Source organism: Galeopterus variegatus, unplaced genomic scaffold (genome assembly GCF_000696425.1).
Source record: "Galeopterus variegatus unplaced genomic scaffold, G_variegatus-3.0.2 Scaffold11226, whole genome shotgun sequence".
In the NCBI taxonomy this organism is placed as follows: Eukaryota; Metazoa; Chordata; class Mammalia; order Dermoptera; family Cynocephalidae; genus Galeopterus; species Galeopterus variegatus.
In genome coordinates this window covers 15,345-32,872 of record NW_007737337.1, presented here as the reverse complement: position 1 = coordinate 32,872, position 17,528 = coordinate 15,345, and the positions used below count along the sequence as shown (strand labels likewise).

Genomic DNA, 17,528 nt, shown 5'->3' with positions numbered 1-17,528 from the left:
GGAGAACTCTTAAAAGAGGACCACGAGGATATAGAGAAATTCATGGACACAGAATACCAGGGGTCTGTTTCTGAAGAACTTGAAGATGACCTGTCCCACTGGACTCCACATACACCTGCAGGTGTACACATACATCAGCATAGTGACCATAGGGAGGACTTGCGTATAATAAGCAGCTTCTGTAAAGAAGAGCAGTCTTTGCAGCAGTTCCAGAAGTACTTCGATGTCCATGAGCTGGAAGCCATGCTACAAGAAATGTCATTAAAGCTGAAGTCAGCACAGCGGGAGAGCCTCCCCGACAATGTGGAAAAAGTCCTAGATAAAGTCTTCCATGCTTCTGACTCACAAATTCTGAACATAGCAGAGAACATGCTCGATACACGTGTGTCCAAGAACAGAGATCTGGGAATGAAGGGAGATAATATATTTGAAGAGGCTGCGGTGCTAGGTGACATTCAAGACCTGATCTATTTTGTCAGGTACCAGCACTCGACAGTGGAGGAGACTGCCCCACTGGTAATGGCACCACCCCTAGAAGAGGGCTGGGGCGGACCCATGGAAGGTAAAATACCTGCCTGTGGCCTTGTAGAGCAGGGCTGGAGAAGAAGGTGGGGAAGGGGGTTGCTGAAGTGCCTCATACCTTATCCATAGAGCTCTGTTCACATTTCCAGGGTGCCTGAAGGACAGAGACCACACAAGGGACCACATGTTCCTTCCTGCCTTCTTTTGTTTAGGCTGTAGTATGGAGAAGAATTTCTTACTTTTCCTGGATAGTTGAGAGTGATTAACATTTCAAAATGAAACTTTATAGAAAGCTAAAGAGAAAGATATAAGTAAGAAAATGATGTACCAGTTGCACTTGTTAACAAAGTACAGATATCATGTAAAATTCTGAAAGGGCTTCACTGAATACAATTTCTTGTTTGAGTTACTTGCACTCTAACCGAGCCTTGCCTGAGTTCCTGCATTCCCCCCAAAGCTCATGTTTTGTGGATGTCCTGTTCTTTCGTGCCTCTTGGCAGCAGTCACTTTCTCCAGTTAAGCTAGCGGTCCTGCATCAGATTAATCAAGGGTGGAACCAGTATGAGGAGCCTCCTAACACAGCCCTGGACACATAGAAGTCATTCAGTAAATATTTGCTGAATTGATCCCAAGCCAGTATCCTGATATATACTTTCTGATTACTGGTTCCATGCACTATTCTTTGTACCCAAGCTTTTCAAATGGAGGTATTTGAACTGAAGATTTAAGGTAGAGTAACAGGGGGACATAAAGCCTCAGAAAAACATCTCCCCAGTATGCCAGTTATTCCTGAGAATTAGGGGAGGAAAATGTTTTTGCATTTAATCAAAGCAGATATATTTTGGATTTGAATAAAGAATTCAAATGAGTTTTCAGGGTAAAATGTGAGGCTGCAAAGAAATTTGTCTTTGCCGTGGATCACATTGGACCATGTCTTGAGTGTCTTAGGGAAAGGGATGGGTGTACTCTTTTTGGCTCCTTGAGATACTTTGAGAATATTTGAAAGACACTTCAGCCACCTGCTTCGTGTGGAATGCCCTTCTCTGTACTAGCTCTGTGAGACAAGCGTGACTGTGCATGAAAGAATTCCTGTTATTCTGTATAGAAGAGGCATTTCACATTTTTGCTCTTGATTGAAGTTCCCTTCTACACATTTATTTGTGTGAGTATATGTTGGTTTTCCAAGGGGAGTTAAATTATTGAAGACCCTATTATAAATCTATTTATTTATGAAATAAATACATTGGAATACAGTCTTCTTTGTAAGTTGTATTATGTAGATTAGTCATCCTTGAAGTGGAGTAAAAGAAACTGAAAGTCCTATTTCTTGCCCAGCTGGGCTCCCTGGGATGCCCTGCATGGTGGGGGTGTGGGGGAGAATGCTGAGATGGGGGTGGGGTTGAGGTGCAGATTGGCTGCACAGGTGGTGTCAAGCTGTGTGAGCCTGGTGCACTCTCCTGTTCCCTCCCTGTAGAGAAGCAGCCACCACGTGAAAATCTCCCACAAGAGAGTAAGGAAGACTTTAGTATGCAGGGAACTGCAGCGCTCAACCACTTGGATCAGCCCACAACTGATGACACAGGAGCCTCAGAGGTATCACAGAAGCCAGATACTGAAACAACTTAGACCCAGGTAAAGCCTGCTCATTTTTCTTCACGAAGTAGAGGCACGTCATAGAGAAAACCTTCTAGGAGATTTGTAGTCAAAGGTGGGAAATAGAGGGGAAGATAATGCAGATACATATGAGGTGTTTTTTTTTGAAAGAGATCCCAGAGCTAATTGAGAGAAAAGCAGGAGTTAAAACAGGTGGTGTGAGGAGAGTGGAGACAGACTGGTCGGGCTCCCTCACCTCGTATCTGGCTGACCATAACAGCATGTCTGTTGTAAATATGTTAACTGCCCATGTGCGCCGAAGTGTTCCTTGGCTATCTGTCTCACACCCGTGTGTTACTTGGCTATCTGACTCTAGTATAAAAGACAATGGCTCTGATCCATGGGGGGCTGAGCTCGCATCTGAATAAAGCATGTCATCCTTGCCAATGGCTCCCAGGATCTTTCCAGTTACCTAGCTCGCAACCTGCGTATTAGGGGTCTGTGACGCAGTCTGCACAGGATGGGTTTGAAGGATCTGTGACTCAGTCTAACAGGTGGAAATAAAAAATAGGAGAGGCCAGAGACCATAACTAACCTACAAACCAAGGTTTGGCTATCACTAACGTGTGTACATCATTTTAATCTAAATTTTATTCTTAAAAGGACTTATACTCTCAAATAGTAGTCTTTAACCAGACTTTAACCAGACCAACAGCTAGATCATTTTAATCTAAAATATTATTCTTAAAAGAACTTATACTCTCAAATAGTTTTTAACCAGACCAACAGCATCAGAAACTCTGGGGATGGGAACCAGCAGTCTGTCTCTAACAAGCCCTTCAGGAAGTTCTCGCCTGATGCTAGTTAGAGTTTGAGAACCACTGCTCTAAAACTCAAGAATTCTGTGTTTTTTTTTCTCACTTTACCCCCTTTTCCATAAATAGGATACAATGTAGTACAGTTCTTTTTCTGATTTGCTACCTGGACATGGTAAAAATTAAAAAAAACCAAAGATTAAAATACAGGGAAGGATCCAGGTATCTGTATACTATGTGCTCATAGGAAGCAGTCAGAACTTTGCAGTATGTGACAGTCCGTTGTAGGCTGTCATTAGTTATTGCAGCACACAGTAAACATGCAGTGGGAGATGAGAAAGTTTTAAAAAATTTTTTTAAAAACCCAATAATGGTATCAGCAGCTTTCTAATGCTTGCATAGCTCACGTTTTACCAGTGAATCAGAGAACAGCTGATTGTGTTATGTTGTCTGTCCAGTACGGTGGCATGATGACATCGTTACTGTTTTTGGTGTTTTTAGAGGTTCTGGTCTTTGAGCACAGGTGCAGCATTACCCAGTGACACTGCAGGGCTTGGCAGCACTGGGCTGACACCTGCCCACCCCCGGCACACACACAAAGTATAGGAGGTCACAGCAGGTAAAGGAATAAACCTAATTTGCGAAGGAATGACATCACAGAGGCCACCCCATGTTCCAGAGGACATTACATTCATATATAATACTCTCTACTTCTAAACTTGTTTAACTCAAAATGTTCTGCTGCTGAAGATGAGCTATGCACATTACGACTTGTTACTCTCTTGCTCAGAAACTTTTAGGATTAGGCAAAATTCTGCTTCCAGAATTAACAAATTCTTTGCCCTATCTTTTAACTCCCACCACAAAATAACATCAGTAACCTTCACAGGCAAGTCTTCCTAAATGTGTCTTCGTGCATTGCAGGCAATGAGGTGCTGACTTGGTTGGGGAAACTTCACCAGAGGTTTCATAGATCCACAGTGGGTGGAACCTTAGGGTTGGGAGAGACCTTAGAGGCAACTAGTCCTACTCCTCACTAATTGATCAGCATTTTGGACTCCTAGCTGTTTGTAAGACATACCCCAGACTCGTATAACACATACTGAAATCCAACCCCCACCGCCTCCTCACGTGGAGATACTTTCAGGTATACCGAATTCTACCTCTTTCCCAGAGGCCTGAGCCAGTTCTCTTCCCTGTAAGCAATTCCCTTTGGTCTCTCTTGGCATTTACCCTTTTCTCTTTTATGCAGCTGCCATTCATTCACGGAGAAGACAATTACTGCACACCTGCCGGGTGCCAGACCCTGTGCTGAGCACGGGTGCATTCTGTCTACAAGTTCAGTAAGGCAAGAGTCAGTACACTAAGGTAAGAAAAAGAAATCATCCAGATTGGGAAGGAGGAAGTAAACTTGTTTATTTGCAGAAAACATGAACATCTATGCATAAAATCTGGTGGGACCTACAAAAAAGCTACTAGAGCTAATAAAGGAGTTTAGTAAAGTTGCCAGAAAAAGATTTACATCTAAAGCAATTTTATTTCTATATACTAGCAATAAATAACTGGTAATTGAAATTTTAAGAAATTTCCAAGTACAACAGTATAAAAAGAATGCAGTACTTACAGATAAATATGTCAAAAAACGTGTAAGATATATACATTGAAAACTATAAAATACTGCTGAAATTAAGGAAGACCTCAATTGATGGAGAGATATACCTTGTTTATGAGTCAGAAGACTAAATATATTGTTAAACTGTCAATTATCCGCAGTTTGATCACTAGAATCAACATAATCCCATTCAAAATCCCAGCAGGATTTTTTTTTTTAATAGAAAATGTGAAGCTGATTCTACAGTTCTTATGGAAAATGGAAAGGACCTAGAGTAGCCCAAACATTACATAATTTTAAGACTTTATAAGTAATCAGGATAGCTGACAAATATATCTTTGAAACAGAATGGAGAATCCAGAACTAGATCCACACATATCTGGCAATGAACTTCTGACAAAGTTGGAAAGACAATTAAATGGAGAAAAGAATGTCTTTTCAACAAATGGAACTATTGGCTATTTCTATGCAAAAAATCACCCATACCTGGTTTCATATTCATAAACTAATTCAATATGGGTTATAGACTTTAATGTAAAACCTAAAACTATAAAACTTGTAGGAAAAACAAGAGAAAATTTTTGTTGAACTTGGGTTAGGCAAAGATTTCTTAGATTTGACATCAGAAGCATGATTCATAAAAGTGAAAGTTGATAATTTGGACTTTATCAAAACAAACACTTTTCAAAGTAAATGATAAATACAAACCACAGACTGGGAAAAATTCACTACAGAGCATCTGTTTAATAAAGGACTTGTATACAAAATATATAAAGAGCTCTTAAAGCTCATTTAAGAAAAAAGCCTGGAAACACATAACCCAGTAAAATAAACACTTTACCAAAGAAGATGTGTGGGTAGCAAAGAAGCACATTTTAAAATGCTCAAGATCATTAATCATCCAATTTAAACCACAATGAGTTACCACTACACATTTATTAGAATAGCTAAAATTTGAAAGACTGATTATACCAAGTGCCAGGTTTTGTTTTGTTTTTTAATATTCTGGAAACTGTATTTTATATATAACAGTATATAAAATTATTTTGTTTCTTTTTTATAGCTGCACAATATTCTTTGGTTTATTCAATGTCTCTTTTATTGATGGACATTTTATTTCCAGTCTTGTTACTATAAATAATACTGGAGTAGCATAGTTTTGTGCATATATATTTTCAACATTCATTGTTCCCCAGTATCTCTGAGATAGAGCTTTAGAAGTGGTATTGTGGAGTCAGTGGGTAAATACACATGTAATTTTGGGAGATGTTGCAAAATTCTCATTCATAGGGGTTGTATCATTTTGCATAGTGATCAGCAATGCATGAGAGTGGCTGTTTCCACCACATTCTCTCACCAGCAGAGTACAGGGTACTTCAAAAAGCTTATGGAAAGATTCATATTATCTTTTAATTCTGTTTTTCCACAGACTTTTTGAAGTATCCTCATATGTTATCAGATATTTGGATCTGGCCAAGGTAAGTGAGAAATGGTGACTCAGTGTAGGCTTTATTTGTATTTCTTTCATTGTGAACAGGGCAGAGTGTGTTTCCATATGTCTACAAGCTATATTTCTTTTCCCAGATCCATTCATTCTTTCAGGCCACTTTTTCATAGGTTTCCTGGCCACTTCCTTCTCTATTTCTGAAGCTTTTTATATTTTAGAAGTATTAATCCCTTTTAATATGTTACAAATATATTTTCTCAGGTTGTCACTGTCAAATTTTGCTTATTTTGCAATTTTTGTGGGGTGGGGGACTGGGCAAGTTTTTTTATATTTAAGTAATCAAATTTATAAATCTCTTCTCTTGTTGCTCCTAGATTTTGAGACATAATAAGGATTTGCCCACTCATGAGACATAGAAATTTTTTTCTAGTACAATGCTTTTTCATTTTCATTTTTTCCATTCAGGTTTCTGATCCATTTGGAATTTACCGTTGTGAACAATGAGAAAAAGATCAGTTTTATCATTTTCCATATGGTTATCTAGATATGACAATGCCACATATTAAAAAGTCTGTTTTTCGGGCTGGCCCCGTGGCTCACTCGGGAGAGTGCTGCGCTGGCAGTGCTGAGGCCATGGGTTCAGATCCTATACAGGGATGGCCGGTGCGCTTGCTGGCTGGGCGTGGTGTGGACACCATGCCGAAGGTCGCGATCCCCTTATTGGTCAAAAAAAAAAAAAGTCTGTTTTCTTTCAGCTGACTTTTATTGTATCACATATGTCCACTGCAGTGGGGTCTGATTCTGGATTTCTGTCCCATCCCGTGGTTAGTCTGTGTCCTTGGACTGGTACCCGACTGCGTAATGAAAGGGCCTGCCCTGGCCTCTCACTGCGCCCTTCATTGCTCTTCTCCTTAGGCTTTCCCTGCTTCATGCTTGATTGTTCTTCTGAATTGACTTTATATTCAACTCGAAGACATCTCTTTAAAGATCTACAAATACATTTTTTTCTTTCTGCAGTGTAAATGTCCCCAGTTTCCTCAACTTTTGCAAAGTGATTTCTGGACCATTCATTCTCCTTGTCCTTTTCCATGAGTCAAGTAATCTTAAAATGTGGGACCCAGAACTGGACCCACTGGCATAGGGGTGATGATGGCATGACTGGGCAGGATAAGGCTTTTTAAAGGGGTGTCAGCAGAATGGGAGTCTGCGTGAGCAGCTGGAGCTTGGGCAGGGAGGAGTAAGCAGAGGACGGAGGGCATGGTGCTTCTCCTTTCCTGTCCGGAAGGGAGGGCAGCCGGGGATCTCGGCACTTTGTTGACATAGGGGCCAGCTCTGGGCAGCTGGAGAGGCCTGCCTTCCTCCTGACCCCGGCCCTGGCCTATGGTCCTCTCCCAGTAGCCCACTAGCCGCCTCACTCCGGCCCCTTGCGTCGCCCACTCTCTCAGCTCCTACAGCGGGCGACTCCATTAGTCGCCTCCCCCGCTTGGATGCTTCCGCTAGGCTGCCACGCCCACCCCCGTACCGCTGGGCAGTTGGTTCCTTCCGCGCAGGCCCCGCCCTCGCGGTGTTCACAGTGTTCACTATCGTCACCATGGTAACAGTGTTTTCAGTGTTTGAGGCCAAAGAGCCGGCCACGGCCGACTGAGTTCAGTCTCCTCTGTGAGCCGGTCTTCATTAGAGGAGACGAGTTGTGTGCTGTTCCGCAGGGAGGCGTGTCACCCGCCGCCTGTCCATAGGCGATGGAGTCAGTCCCTGCCATTGTGCCTCCTGTCGCCACGTCGGACAGGGCGCTTTGGGGACCCCTGTCGGTGCTGTACACAGCCCTCACAGCCAAGCTGCTGGAGGTGATGATCCCCGTTCCCACAGAGGGACCCCAGTTCCGGCAGGCGGGTGGATGAGTTCTGAGCAGAGTGGGTGCCCTGACCGACCTGGCCAAGGAAATGGAGCGTGTCAGGCCTGAGGCAGGCAGGACGTTGCTGTGCTGTTTAGGGAGGCTAGTGGGAGTGTATTTGAAGTTTCATCACTTGCTCATTTCTTACTGAACAGTTAGAAGTGACAGGCACTGTGTTGTATTTAAAGCCATTATCCAAACACTTAGAGCCGGTGGGTCTTTTCCCAGTAACCCCTGGCACTGTTGGGGGATGGGGTCAGTATGGTAGTTAACTCGGGTAATTGTAGAGGGCAGCAAAAACAGTGTGGAGCAGGAAGGTGTTTAATGGACTATCTCCCAGGAAACATTTAAAATTAAGGCGCCGAGTTTTGTAGAAGACAGTTAAATTCAGGATTTATCTAGACCAGTTACCAGGAGCTATCTGACTTAGCATTTGTCCTTGTTTACGTAAGAGTAGAAGTTTACAGAAGAGTAGAATAAAATTAAAGTTTAAATTTTGAGAGGAATAACACATCCATTACCATCATATTGGTTTTATTTGCTGCCATGAAAGTTGATTACTTATGCTATATTTACATTTTTGGTCTTACATGGGTTTTTTTTGTTGTTGTTTTTTAAGTAATAAAAACCACTTAACCAAGAGAAAAGTATGATCCACAGGGACTCTAGCCATGTGTTGGACAGAGTGATGTGGCAGGGTCTCTGCCAACTGGAAATATATGCCCAACTTAAAGACATTTACACTGGTAATACTTAAAAACACTACTAGTCAAACAAGAAACGAGACTGCCAACATCCTGTCTTTCTTGAAGCAGTGAGAGCTATTGAAGCTTTTTGAGGGGGTAGTTATCTGGTGGAGTTTGGCATAGAATTCTATGGCAGACTCTTTGTGAGTGCATTATTGCAAATTTCTTTAAGGCTTCCCATTATTTCTAATATGTCTATTTCAGTTTGTTGCTACATTGCCTGATGATGTTCAGCCTGGGCCAGATTTCTATGGACTGCCATGGGAACCTGTACTTATAACAGCCTTCTTGGGAATTGTTTCATTTGGTGTATTCTTCTGGAGAACTGTCCTTGTTGTGAGTAAATTAATTTATACTTTAACTCATAAATGCAAGGGATGTCTTATAATCACTGGCCCTTTTATTTGTTTCTTTTTCAGCAACATAAATGCAAATTAATGATTATCGTTCAAGCTAACCTTATAAAATAGTGTAATCTTTGTGTTTTAGATATAAGTGAACAAGATAACATTTATAAACTCAATTGGAAAAGTTCAATTTATGAATCCCTTATATCAAAACCTAAAGATTAAGAATGAGGAGGGTGCATGTATGCACTATTAGTAGAACTCGGAATTCATACAGCCACTCTGAAAAGTAGCTTAGTGATATGTATACAAAGCCTTAAAAATGGTCATATCCTTTTATATAGTATAATATCATGTCTAATTATCTGTCCTAAAGAAATTACCAATCATGCATTAAAGATCATGTGCAAGGGCATTCAGTGGAAAAGTACTTATTAGAGTGAAAACTTGTCACAACCTAAATGATCCCTATGGTTGGGGAATTGTTAAATTATTGTATATCCATATAATGGGATATAAGGTGGCTTTACATATTTCATAGACATTGGGGCACAGAAAGTATATTTCAAAGATATTGGGGCACATAAAGTGCTCACAATTTAACGTGAAGTGGAAAAAAGCAGAAACCAAGACTTTAAAGTATAGGTAAACTGTGTGTTATATAAAACACATACGTACACTTGGGCGCACACAGAAAAAATGCTGCAAGGAAATACAATAGAATGATAAAAATTCTTATATCTATGCGATGAAGTAATTTTTCAGTTTTTTCCCCCTTACATATACAAGTATTTGCCAGATTCTCTGATTTGATCATGTGCTCAGAAAATATCTTATTTGGAAATACAGATTATATAATTTTCAGACACTATTAAATTTTTGTATCCTTTTCTGTACAGAATTTGACATTCAGACATATATATGTATGTATATGTGTGTGTACTCGTACATTTTATTGTACTGTATGTCATTCTGCTTTACAGTTGTTTCACAGAATTGGGGCGAAATTATGCTGTGTAAGTGAATGTTGCAAATGAAAAGCTTTCATTTGAAACTTAACAGTTAAAGTGGCCAAAAGCATTGAATGCAATTCTTTCTAAAACTGAGTACTGTATTGTTTTATTAGTTTCTTAATTATATTACATTGGATATACTATTGTTAATAAGTTTCCTCTCCTTGCCCAATTGATTGTAAAATCACTCCTAAAAGAAGGATTTCTTTTGCCTGGATTCTCTCGCCTCATGAGGTTTTTCCTCAGATAAAAGGAAAAAGGGAGAATAAAAGTGTGAACAGAAGGAGAAAAGATGAAAATATTTTATATTTCCCACTCTTGTTTCTCCAATTTAATAAACCCTAACACCTGTTTTGATTTGCACAACATTATGTAGTCTCTTTGTCCTGTTGCTTCTCAGCCTTAGCATTTGCCTTTTGGAAACCTGGTCCCTACTAGACTTTTAGTTTGGGTGAAAGGGAGCAAAGGAAGCTTACTCTCTCATTAGCTAGGCTGTGACAGTAGAGAAACAGTCATTTCTCTCCACGTTGGAATTTTCTGAATGCATTTTCCTAGAACAGCAATCTTGTAAGTGGTGTTTAGATACTGACCACACGCCCAGAAGTATTTCTAAATTCAGCCAATAGCCAACTTTGAATAAGATTTCAAAGATGTTTTCTGGTGAATGAAAGAGGCATATCTTAGTACGAAGATTATGCCTTTAATTTTGTTTCCTCAGAGTCTTTTGGAACAATCATTGTTTCTAGACCTCGTTTTGGCTATTTTGGGCTATTAAATAAATGATTTTAGGTAAATAAGCATTAGTATATTATGAAATATTAGCCACTTCTGTTGTTAAAATTGTGTTCATTTTGTAAGATTGGTGCTCATCTAATACATATATAAATATATCTTTAGCTGCAAGATATATTTACCTTAGTGCTTTTGTCTATCGAGACTATTTATGAAGCAATGCCACCAATTAAATTTGAAATTCTTTCTAACCTTTTCTCTTTTTTAATCCTGCGAATTCATTATGCTGAGTCAAGCCATTATTAAATTGTCACTTGGTTTTGATTTTTCAGTGTTATATTAGGAACTATGTATTTTTATTAATAAAATGTTTAACATCAAATTTAATTTTATTTCTCTCTTCTAGGTAAAGAGTAGAGTTTATCAAGGTAAAATCTTAGACTTATTTTGTCTTTTGTACTGTTTCCTTTGTACTGGTGGTGGTTATGAGTTTTATATAAGCTAGAAGTAGATATAATGACTTCTTATGTCTGATGGACTTATTAGCTCCTGAAAGTTTTAGTTTTCCTGGGTTCCTAGGTCGGATGATGGAGTAGATGGTCGTGATACCAACAGATAGGAGATGAGGAAGAATAAATTGTGGGAGTAGAGAGAAGATGATTAGTTTAATTTGGGGGAGCGTGACTTCAAATGTTGATGCAATGCAGATTTATTACAGGTGAACAACGTTCCTGTGCTAATGATTTAATCAATACATGAACTATTTATTAAACTAGATAATTTAAGGAATAGGAATATCAATATATTTGCATTTTCTTTCTGTTTCTCTTTGTAATTGACATGTATTTGAAGGGATCCCATTTTCTGAGAAGAAATGTGCTTTATGCAGAAAGGAAATATCAAGCTATAACATTTTACTATATTTCCCGTTTTTGAAATAAATTTAAACTAGAATCTCATTTAAGTAAGGATTCTATTATAAGAATGTATTTCTTAAATTTTAATATTTTTATATCCTTATTGCTGTTAACTAAAGATTGCTTTTTTAAAAGTCATAAAAGTTTTGAAAAGAAATTATTTTTCCTCATAGTGCCAAATAACATCTCTTTGCTGCTAATACTTTGGGTAACAATTTTATTTAGTGACTTATTGATTTTTCCCACCTTTTTAGTCACTGAACAGCAAATATCTGACAAGGTGAAAAACATCACAAGAGAAAATAGAGAACTTGTACAAAAGTTGTCAGATTATGAACAAAAGGTATAATGATTTTTTTAAGTTTTTTTCCCCATTGTTCCCGATTGAATAATTTCTGCCTGTTTTATAGTTACTATAAATTTAGTTATTATAGTATTGTTAAATCATATTTTCTTATTATTTCCTACCAACCATTTAGATCTTAAGCAGTCATCATATGTGTAAAGCACCGCTTCCTTCTGTAAGAGGTCGCTTATTTGGAAATAAGTTTTGGTAGAAGTATAATTTATATTTTTGAGTTCTGAATGCTTTATTTTATATAGATCAAGGAATCAAAGAAATATATTCAAGAAACCAAGAAACAAAATATGATTCTTCGTGATGAAGCAATTAAATATAAGGTAAAATTCCCTTCTTGGGATTACATTCTGAAAATGAAAGTAAAAGTAATGAGTAATTATTACTAATCTTAATATCTTTTTTGTAGGATAAAATCAAGACACTTGAAAAAACTAATGAAATTCTGGATGACAGAGCTAAAAGTCTTCGTATTACATTAGAATCTGAGAGAGAACATACTGTCAGGAATCAGGACTTGGTAAGAGTTTTGCTGCTAAGTGTTACTGTAGTTTGGCTTTTAAAATATTTTGTATACTGCATGAGTTGAACACGATATTTTCCATGCTGTTATCTAAAGTAAGAGTGGGAGTCAGAGAAGTTGGACCTACTTCTGTCCATTTTTGTGGAATTTAAGTACTAATATAACTTAAAGTGGTTTTATGGAAGTATTTTTGTCCTCAGCTCTGGGTAATTTTCCTATTACTTGGTTCTGTCCTCTAAAACATGTAGAGCAACTAAGAAACTGTAACTATGATATCCATAACAGTCCTTATATTTTGTTTTCTAAGTTCTTTTTCAGTAAAATTTTTACTTTTAGAATTACATGAAAGTTGCAAAGACAGTAGAGAGGGTTCCTGTATGTCATAAACCCAGTTGAGCTTGACCACCTAGCAAAGGTAGACTTGCCAGGTTTTTCCACTGTAAAATTACTCTTTTTCCACCTTTTATATACTGGACTCTTTGGAAAGAAGTTACTGTGCATAGCCCACAGTCCAAGAGGAGAGAGTTATGCCCCACCTCCTTGAAGAGCCAGTATCTTCATAAATTTTTTGGAATTTCTTCTGTATGTGAAATTTATCTTTTCTCCCTCAAATCCTGCCACTTTTAATTCAGGCAAGAGAATTTTTAAACTGCCGTTGTGTGTGTGTGTTTGTTTTTTCTCTACCACTAGAAAAAAATTACTGATTTTATTGGTTAACTTGAAAGTTTTTTCATTTTCTTTGCTTTCACCTTTCTGTCTGGTCATCTACTACATTACCTCATAACCAGGAAGGTTGTGGATGTCATGAAATGTTTGTGCCCTCAATTATGATTCCTCTTTAAGTTCTTGATTTTTCCCCTATGCCAAAACTGGTTCACATGCTTTTACCTGAAACATACAGGATGGCAGTGGGATATTTTTTTTTATTGTTCCTTCTTTTTGGCATATATCTTGATGTTTCTACTAAAATCCTAATACATGTTTTGTGTTCTGTTTCCACATGGCAGATATTAGAAAACAGGAAATCTATAGAGAAGTTAAACAATGTTATCTCCATGAATGCTTCAGAATTTTCAGAGGTAAAGCTGACTACAATTCCTACGGAATAGTTATACTATGTTTTAGTTTTGTTGAGGAGCAAAAATTTGATGTGTGCTTAAAATATGCAGAAAATGAAAACTACGTTATTTCTGGTTGGGAAAGTGTAACGTGTTTGTCCTTTGGAATTCATTCACTAATAGGAATGTTTTAACATTAGGTTCAAATTGCTCTTAATGAAGCTAAGCTTAGTGAAGAGAAGGTGAAGTCTGAATGCCACCGGGTTCAAGAAGAAAATGCTAGGCTTAAGAAGGAGAAAGAGCAGGTAAAAAAAAAAAAACGGATGTCCTAGGTCATGTAAACTAGACAACCGAATATCATTACCTCATGAATATTTTTTCTCAGATTGGCTTTTAAGGTAATGAAATGAGCATGCAGAATTCTGTTCTTAGATGTGCAAAGTTAAAACTATGCTTCCAGAACTGAGTGCATGTCTACTTTCTTATCTGTTCTGGAGTTCCTGTTCTTCAGTACAATTTGTTGTAGCTATCAGAGTGTTTAGTCTTTGTCTTATCAAACATTAACCAACTACTAACTTGAGTAGCTTCAAAGGTGTAATAAGGGCCGGCCCTGTGGCGCACTGGGGAGTGCGCTGCTTGGGAGTGCGGCGGCGCTCCCGCCGAGGGTTCGGATCCCATGTGGAGACTGGTTCCCGCTCACTGGCTGAGCTCGGTGCGGGCGCAACACCAAGGGTTGCAATCCCATTGCTGGTCCCCGGTACGGGCGCAACACCAAGGGTTGCGATCCTGTTACCAGTCAGAAAAAAAGACAAAAAGGAAAAAAAAAATGGTGTAATAGATTGGCTTTTTAGACCAAAGAAGTAGGTATGTTTTAATCCTTTTTCAAGTAGTTAACTGCTTCATTGGCCAAGGGATAGTTACATGATCAGGAGTCTGGACTTGGTAGACGATAGGACATACTCTTCCAGTCCTACTGGAAGTGAGTTATTTGAATCGGCTGCAATTTTAGGAGGATGCAGTGAACTGGATCAACTTCCTTGACAGATCTGGTGTTCACACTATAGCGCTGAGCATTAAGACCACTCTCCCCTCTCCCTCAGCAAGGGTCTTAACCCATAGTGACAGGTCAGGGAGGGGCTTAGTTTCTTACTTCCCAGTCTCATTCACATTGTTCTCATGTCTTCAGTGCAAAAGCCCTAACCTGTGGGAATTCACATGTTTTGACTTTTCAGTTGCAGCAGGAAATCAGAGATTGGAGTAAATCACATGCTGAACTGAGTGAGCAAATCAAATCATTTAAGAAGTCTCAGAAAGATTTAGAAGTAGCTCTTACTCACAAAGATGATAATATTAATGTAAGTTCGTTCTCATGAATACATGCTTAATTCTCATGAATTCTCACGAAACATGCTGAATTAAAATTGAGAGGCTCTTACAGATCCCCTTTTGCTTCTTTTCTAGGCTTTGACTAATTGCATTACACAGCTGAATCGGTTAGAGTATGAGTCTGAATCTGAGATTCAAAATAAAGGAGGAAATGAGTCAGATGAATTAGCAAATGGAGAGGTGGGAGGTAAGATCAGTCTCAGGAAGTTGGACCCCTTGTTGCCTTTCTGTCTTTAATTTAGTACACTGATGCTGCTTTTCAGGTGGCTGAATTTCCTCTTAACCTTTAGAGTCGGAGACACATATCATTAGATTTCTATTGTTTGCATTGGGCAGAGGTGGTTTGCTGGGGTGTGATATAGCAATTGGCATGCAAAGAACACTGAAGTTTTGTGGTTTTTTTTTTTTCCCCCATCCCATTGAGAACTAGTTAACATGCACTGGAACTGTACTGGTCATGTTTTATACCTTTAAGTATTGAACACACACAATAGGAGAAACTTGTTTCTCAGCTTCATAGAGATGGGATGTGATTTTAATACTTGTCTCTGTTGCTGTGTGGTTTTAAGGCTTACAACCAGTTTTAAGAGTACTGAGGTGGTTGGAGCTATAAACTAACTTAGGCTGTGAGAGTGGAGGCTACAGGGTAGCAGTGTTTACTGATGAGGAAAATGTTTCTAAACTCAGTCTCCCAAGTTGGCTATTGCTTGCATTAGTGGTTGTTTTAAACCACACCTGGTAACAGATTCTGTGGGAGAACAGAGGAGTGACTCTTTCTAAAATAAGACACTTACCCAGGCACAGATCTGAGAGAGAAGACAGAGCTTCATCTCAGAAATTTCTTCTTGCTCAAAAACAGCACAGATAACATTTCTATTGTACATACTGAGAATTTACTTTTTAAATTATATTTGTGATTGTCTTAAAAGTCAATTAGTCTCGTTAGTTCTGTTGGTTAATTTGTTTTTTCTTTTAGTATTTGATCATGATAATTGTTTAGTTTTGGGGAAGTCAAGAAAATATAGACTTAGAAAAACAAGGGAAGAAAAAGCAATTAAAGCCTTCTGTTTTTTAGGTAACCGGAATGAGAAAATGAAAACTCGAATTAAGCAGATGATGGATGTCTCTCAGGTATAATCCTTTTTATAGAGTCAAATAAGTGCCTGTGAATTCTTACGATGCCTCACTGTTAAGAATACTTCTCTCTTCTGCACTTTTTAGACACAAACTACAATATCAGTAGTTGAAGAGGATCTAAAACTCTTACAATCTAAGCTAAGAGCCTCCATGTCCACAAAATGTAACCTGGAAGGTAGGTTGCTTCTTGAAAAGAAACCACCCCATATTGGAAAGATACAAAATATCATTGGGAAGACGAGGAATGGCTTTCTGCTTTGTTCTTCTCACCGCTGTTGGCACCGCCTTCTCAACCACGTTCTGAAGTCCTTGTGCGCACACATAGAGCTCAACTGTTTTGTCCTTTACAGATGAAATAAAGCAATTAGAAAAGGACCGCAGTTCACTGCAGTCTGCCAAAGCTGGACTGGAAGATGAATGTAAAACCCTGAGGCAGAAAGTGGAGATTTTGAGTGAACTATACCAGCAGAAGGAGATGGCTCTGCAAAAGTAAGAGTTTCACTGTTAGTTGTTAACACAGTTGTCATGACTAAATATGTATACTAATATAGATAATTTTATCTTAAAGATTATTTACAGTTTTTTCCATCTGTGATTGGTATGTGTTGTCTTTCCTTCTTTCCATTTTCTTTCCCATAACTTGCATTTTTCTTTCTGTTCTGACCAGTTGTCAGCAATTGTTGCCTGTAATTCGTGTGAGGGGCGCGGTTTACTGGTAGCAGCGGTCGCTGCTACTCACGTGCTTCTTTTCTGAAGATGAACACCCTATCTGTAGTCCAACACTTACTCCATTTGCCTTTCTTTGTGGTCAGTTATGTAATTCTGATTAGTCTTACATTTGTCTTACTAGCTCTTCATATAGTCCCTTCAAATTCCAGGTGATTTGTATGACATGTTTTTTAGTAGAATATGAACTTCAAAAGGAATATTTAGTTATTGAAAGTATAGGACTTAATATAATCAAATTTTCAGACTAATCATGATGTAATTATGGTAAGGATGTTAGGAGTTTTGAATACAGAAATATCTGTTTGGTGTGTATATTTAGGTATTAATCTTTTGAAATATACATCTCAAATTTGGAGCTAAGTATCTCTCAAAAGATGTGTTTTTGTAGTCTATTTTGAGGTTTTTCTCCACAAAACTATTTGAATTCCTAAAAATAGCTTGTCTGTGGCATTGCTAGTTGTGTTTACTCTTATACTTTACTCAGTCTGGGAAAAGGCCTGTATTGCTGAATAAAGCTAACTTCTCAAAAAATGCTTATACTCTCTGATGCCATTAAACACTGAAACCACACCATTAACTTTTCTCTAATTCTGCACTCATCAAGCAGCCAGTTTAGATTTCCAAATTTTGTTCAGGCCAGCTCTAACAACCTGGCCCACTTGAGAGAAACATTCCTCTTTTTATTACCTTTTCTAAGAATAA

General features: G+C 38.4%; 1 protein-coding gene and 1 long non-coding RNA gene across 2 annotated transcripts in view; both read left to right on the top strand.

The window, feature by feature from the left end:
* The window catches only part of LOC103610486 (melanoma inhibitory activity protein 3-like), a 43,825-nt gene that overhangs the window by 15,313 nt on the left and 10,984 nt on the right, over positions 1-17,528 (top strand). The window contains 14 exon segments of the mRNA XM_008594644.1: positions 1-648; positions 7,726-7,833; positions 8,831-8,962; positions 11,125-11,146; positions 11,890-11,978; positions 12,239-12,316; positions 12,403-12,513; positions 13,524-13,595; positions 13,775-13,879; positions 14,807-14,929; positions 15,036-15,147; positions 16,036-16,091; positions 16,182-16,272; positions 16,448-16,586. Coding sequence (XP_008592866.1) covers positions 1-648; positions 7,726-7,833; positions 8,831-8,962; positions 11,125-11,146; positions 11,890-11,978; positions 12,239-12,316; positions 12,403-12,513; positions 13,524-13,595; positions 13,775-13,879; positions 14,807-14,929; positions 15,036-15,147; positions 16,036-16,091; positions 16,182-16,272; positions 16,448-16,586 — 1,886 coding nt within the window.
* Positions 1,982-7,150, top strand: LOC103610485. The gene is made up of 4 exons (XR_552218.1): positions 1,982-2,154; positions 4,183-4,298; positions 5,972-6,020; positions 7,007-7,150. It is a non-coding gene; the product is annotated as an uncharacterized LOC103610485 (long non-coding RNA).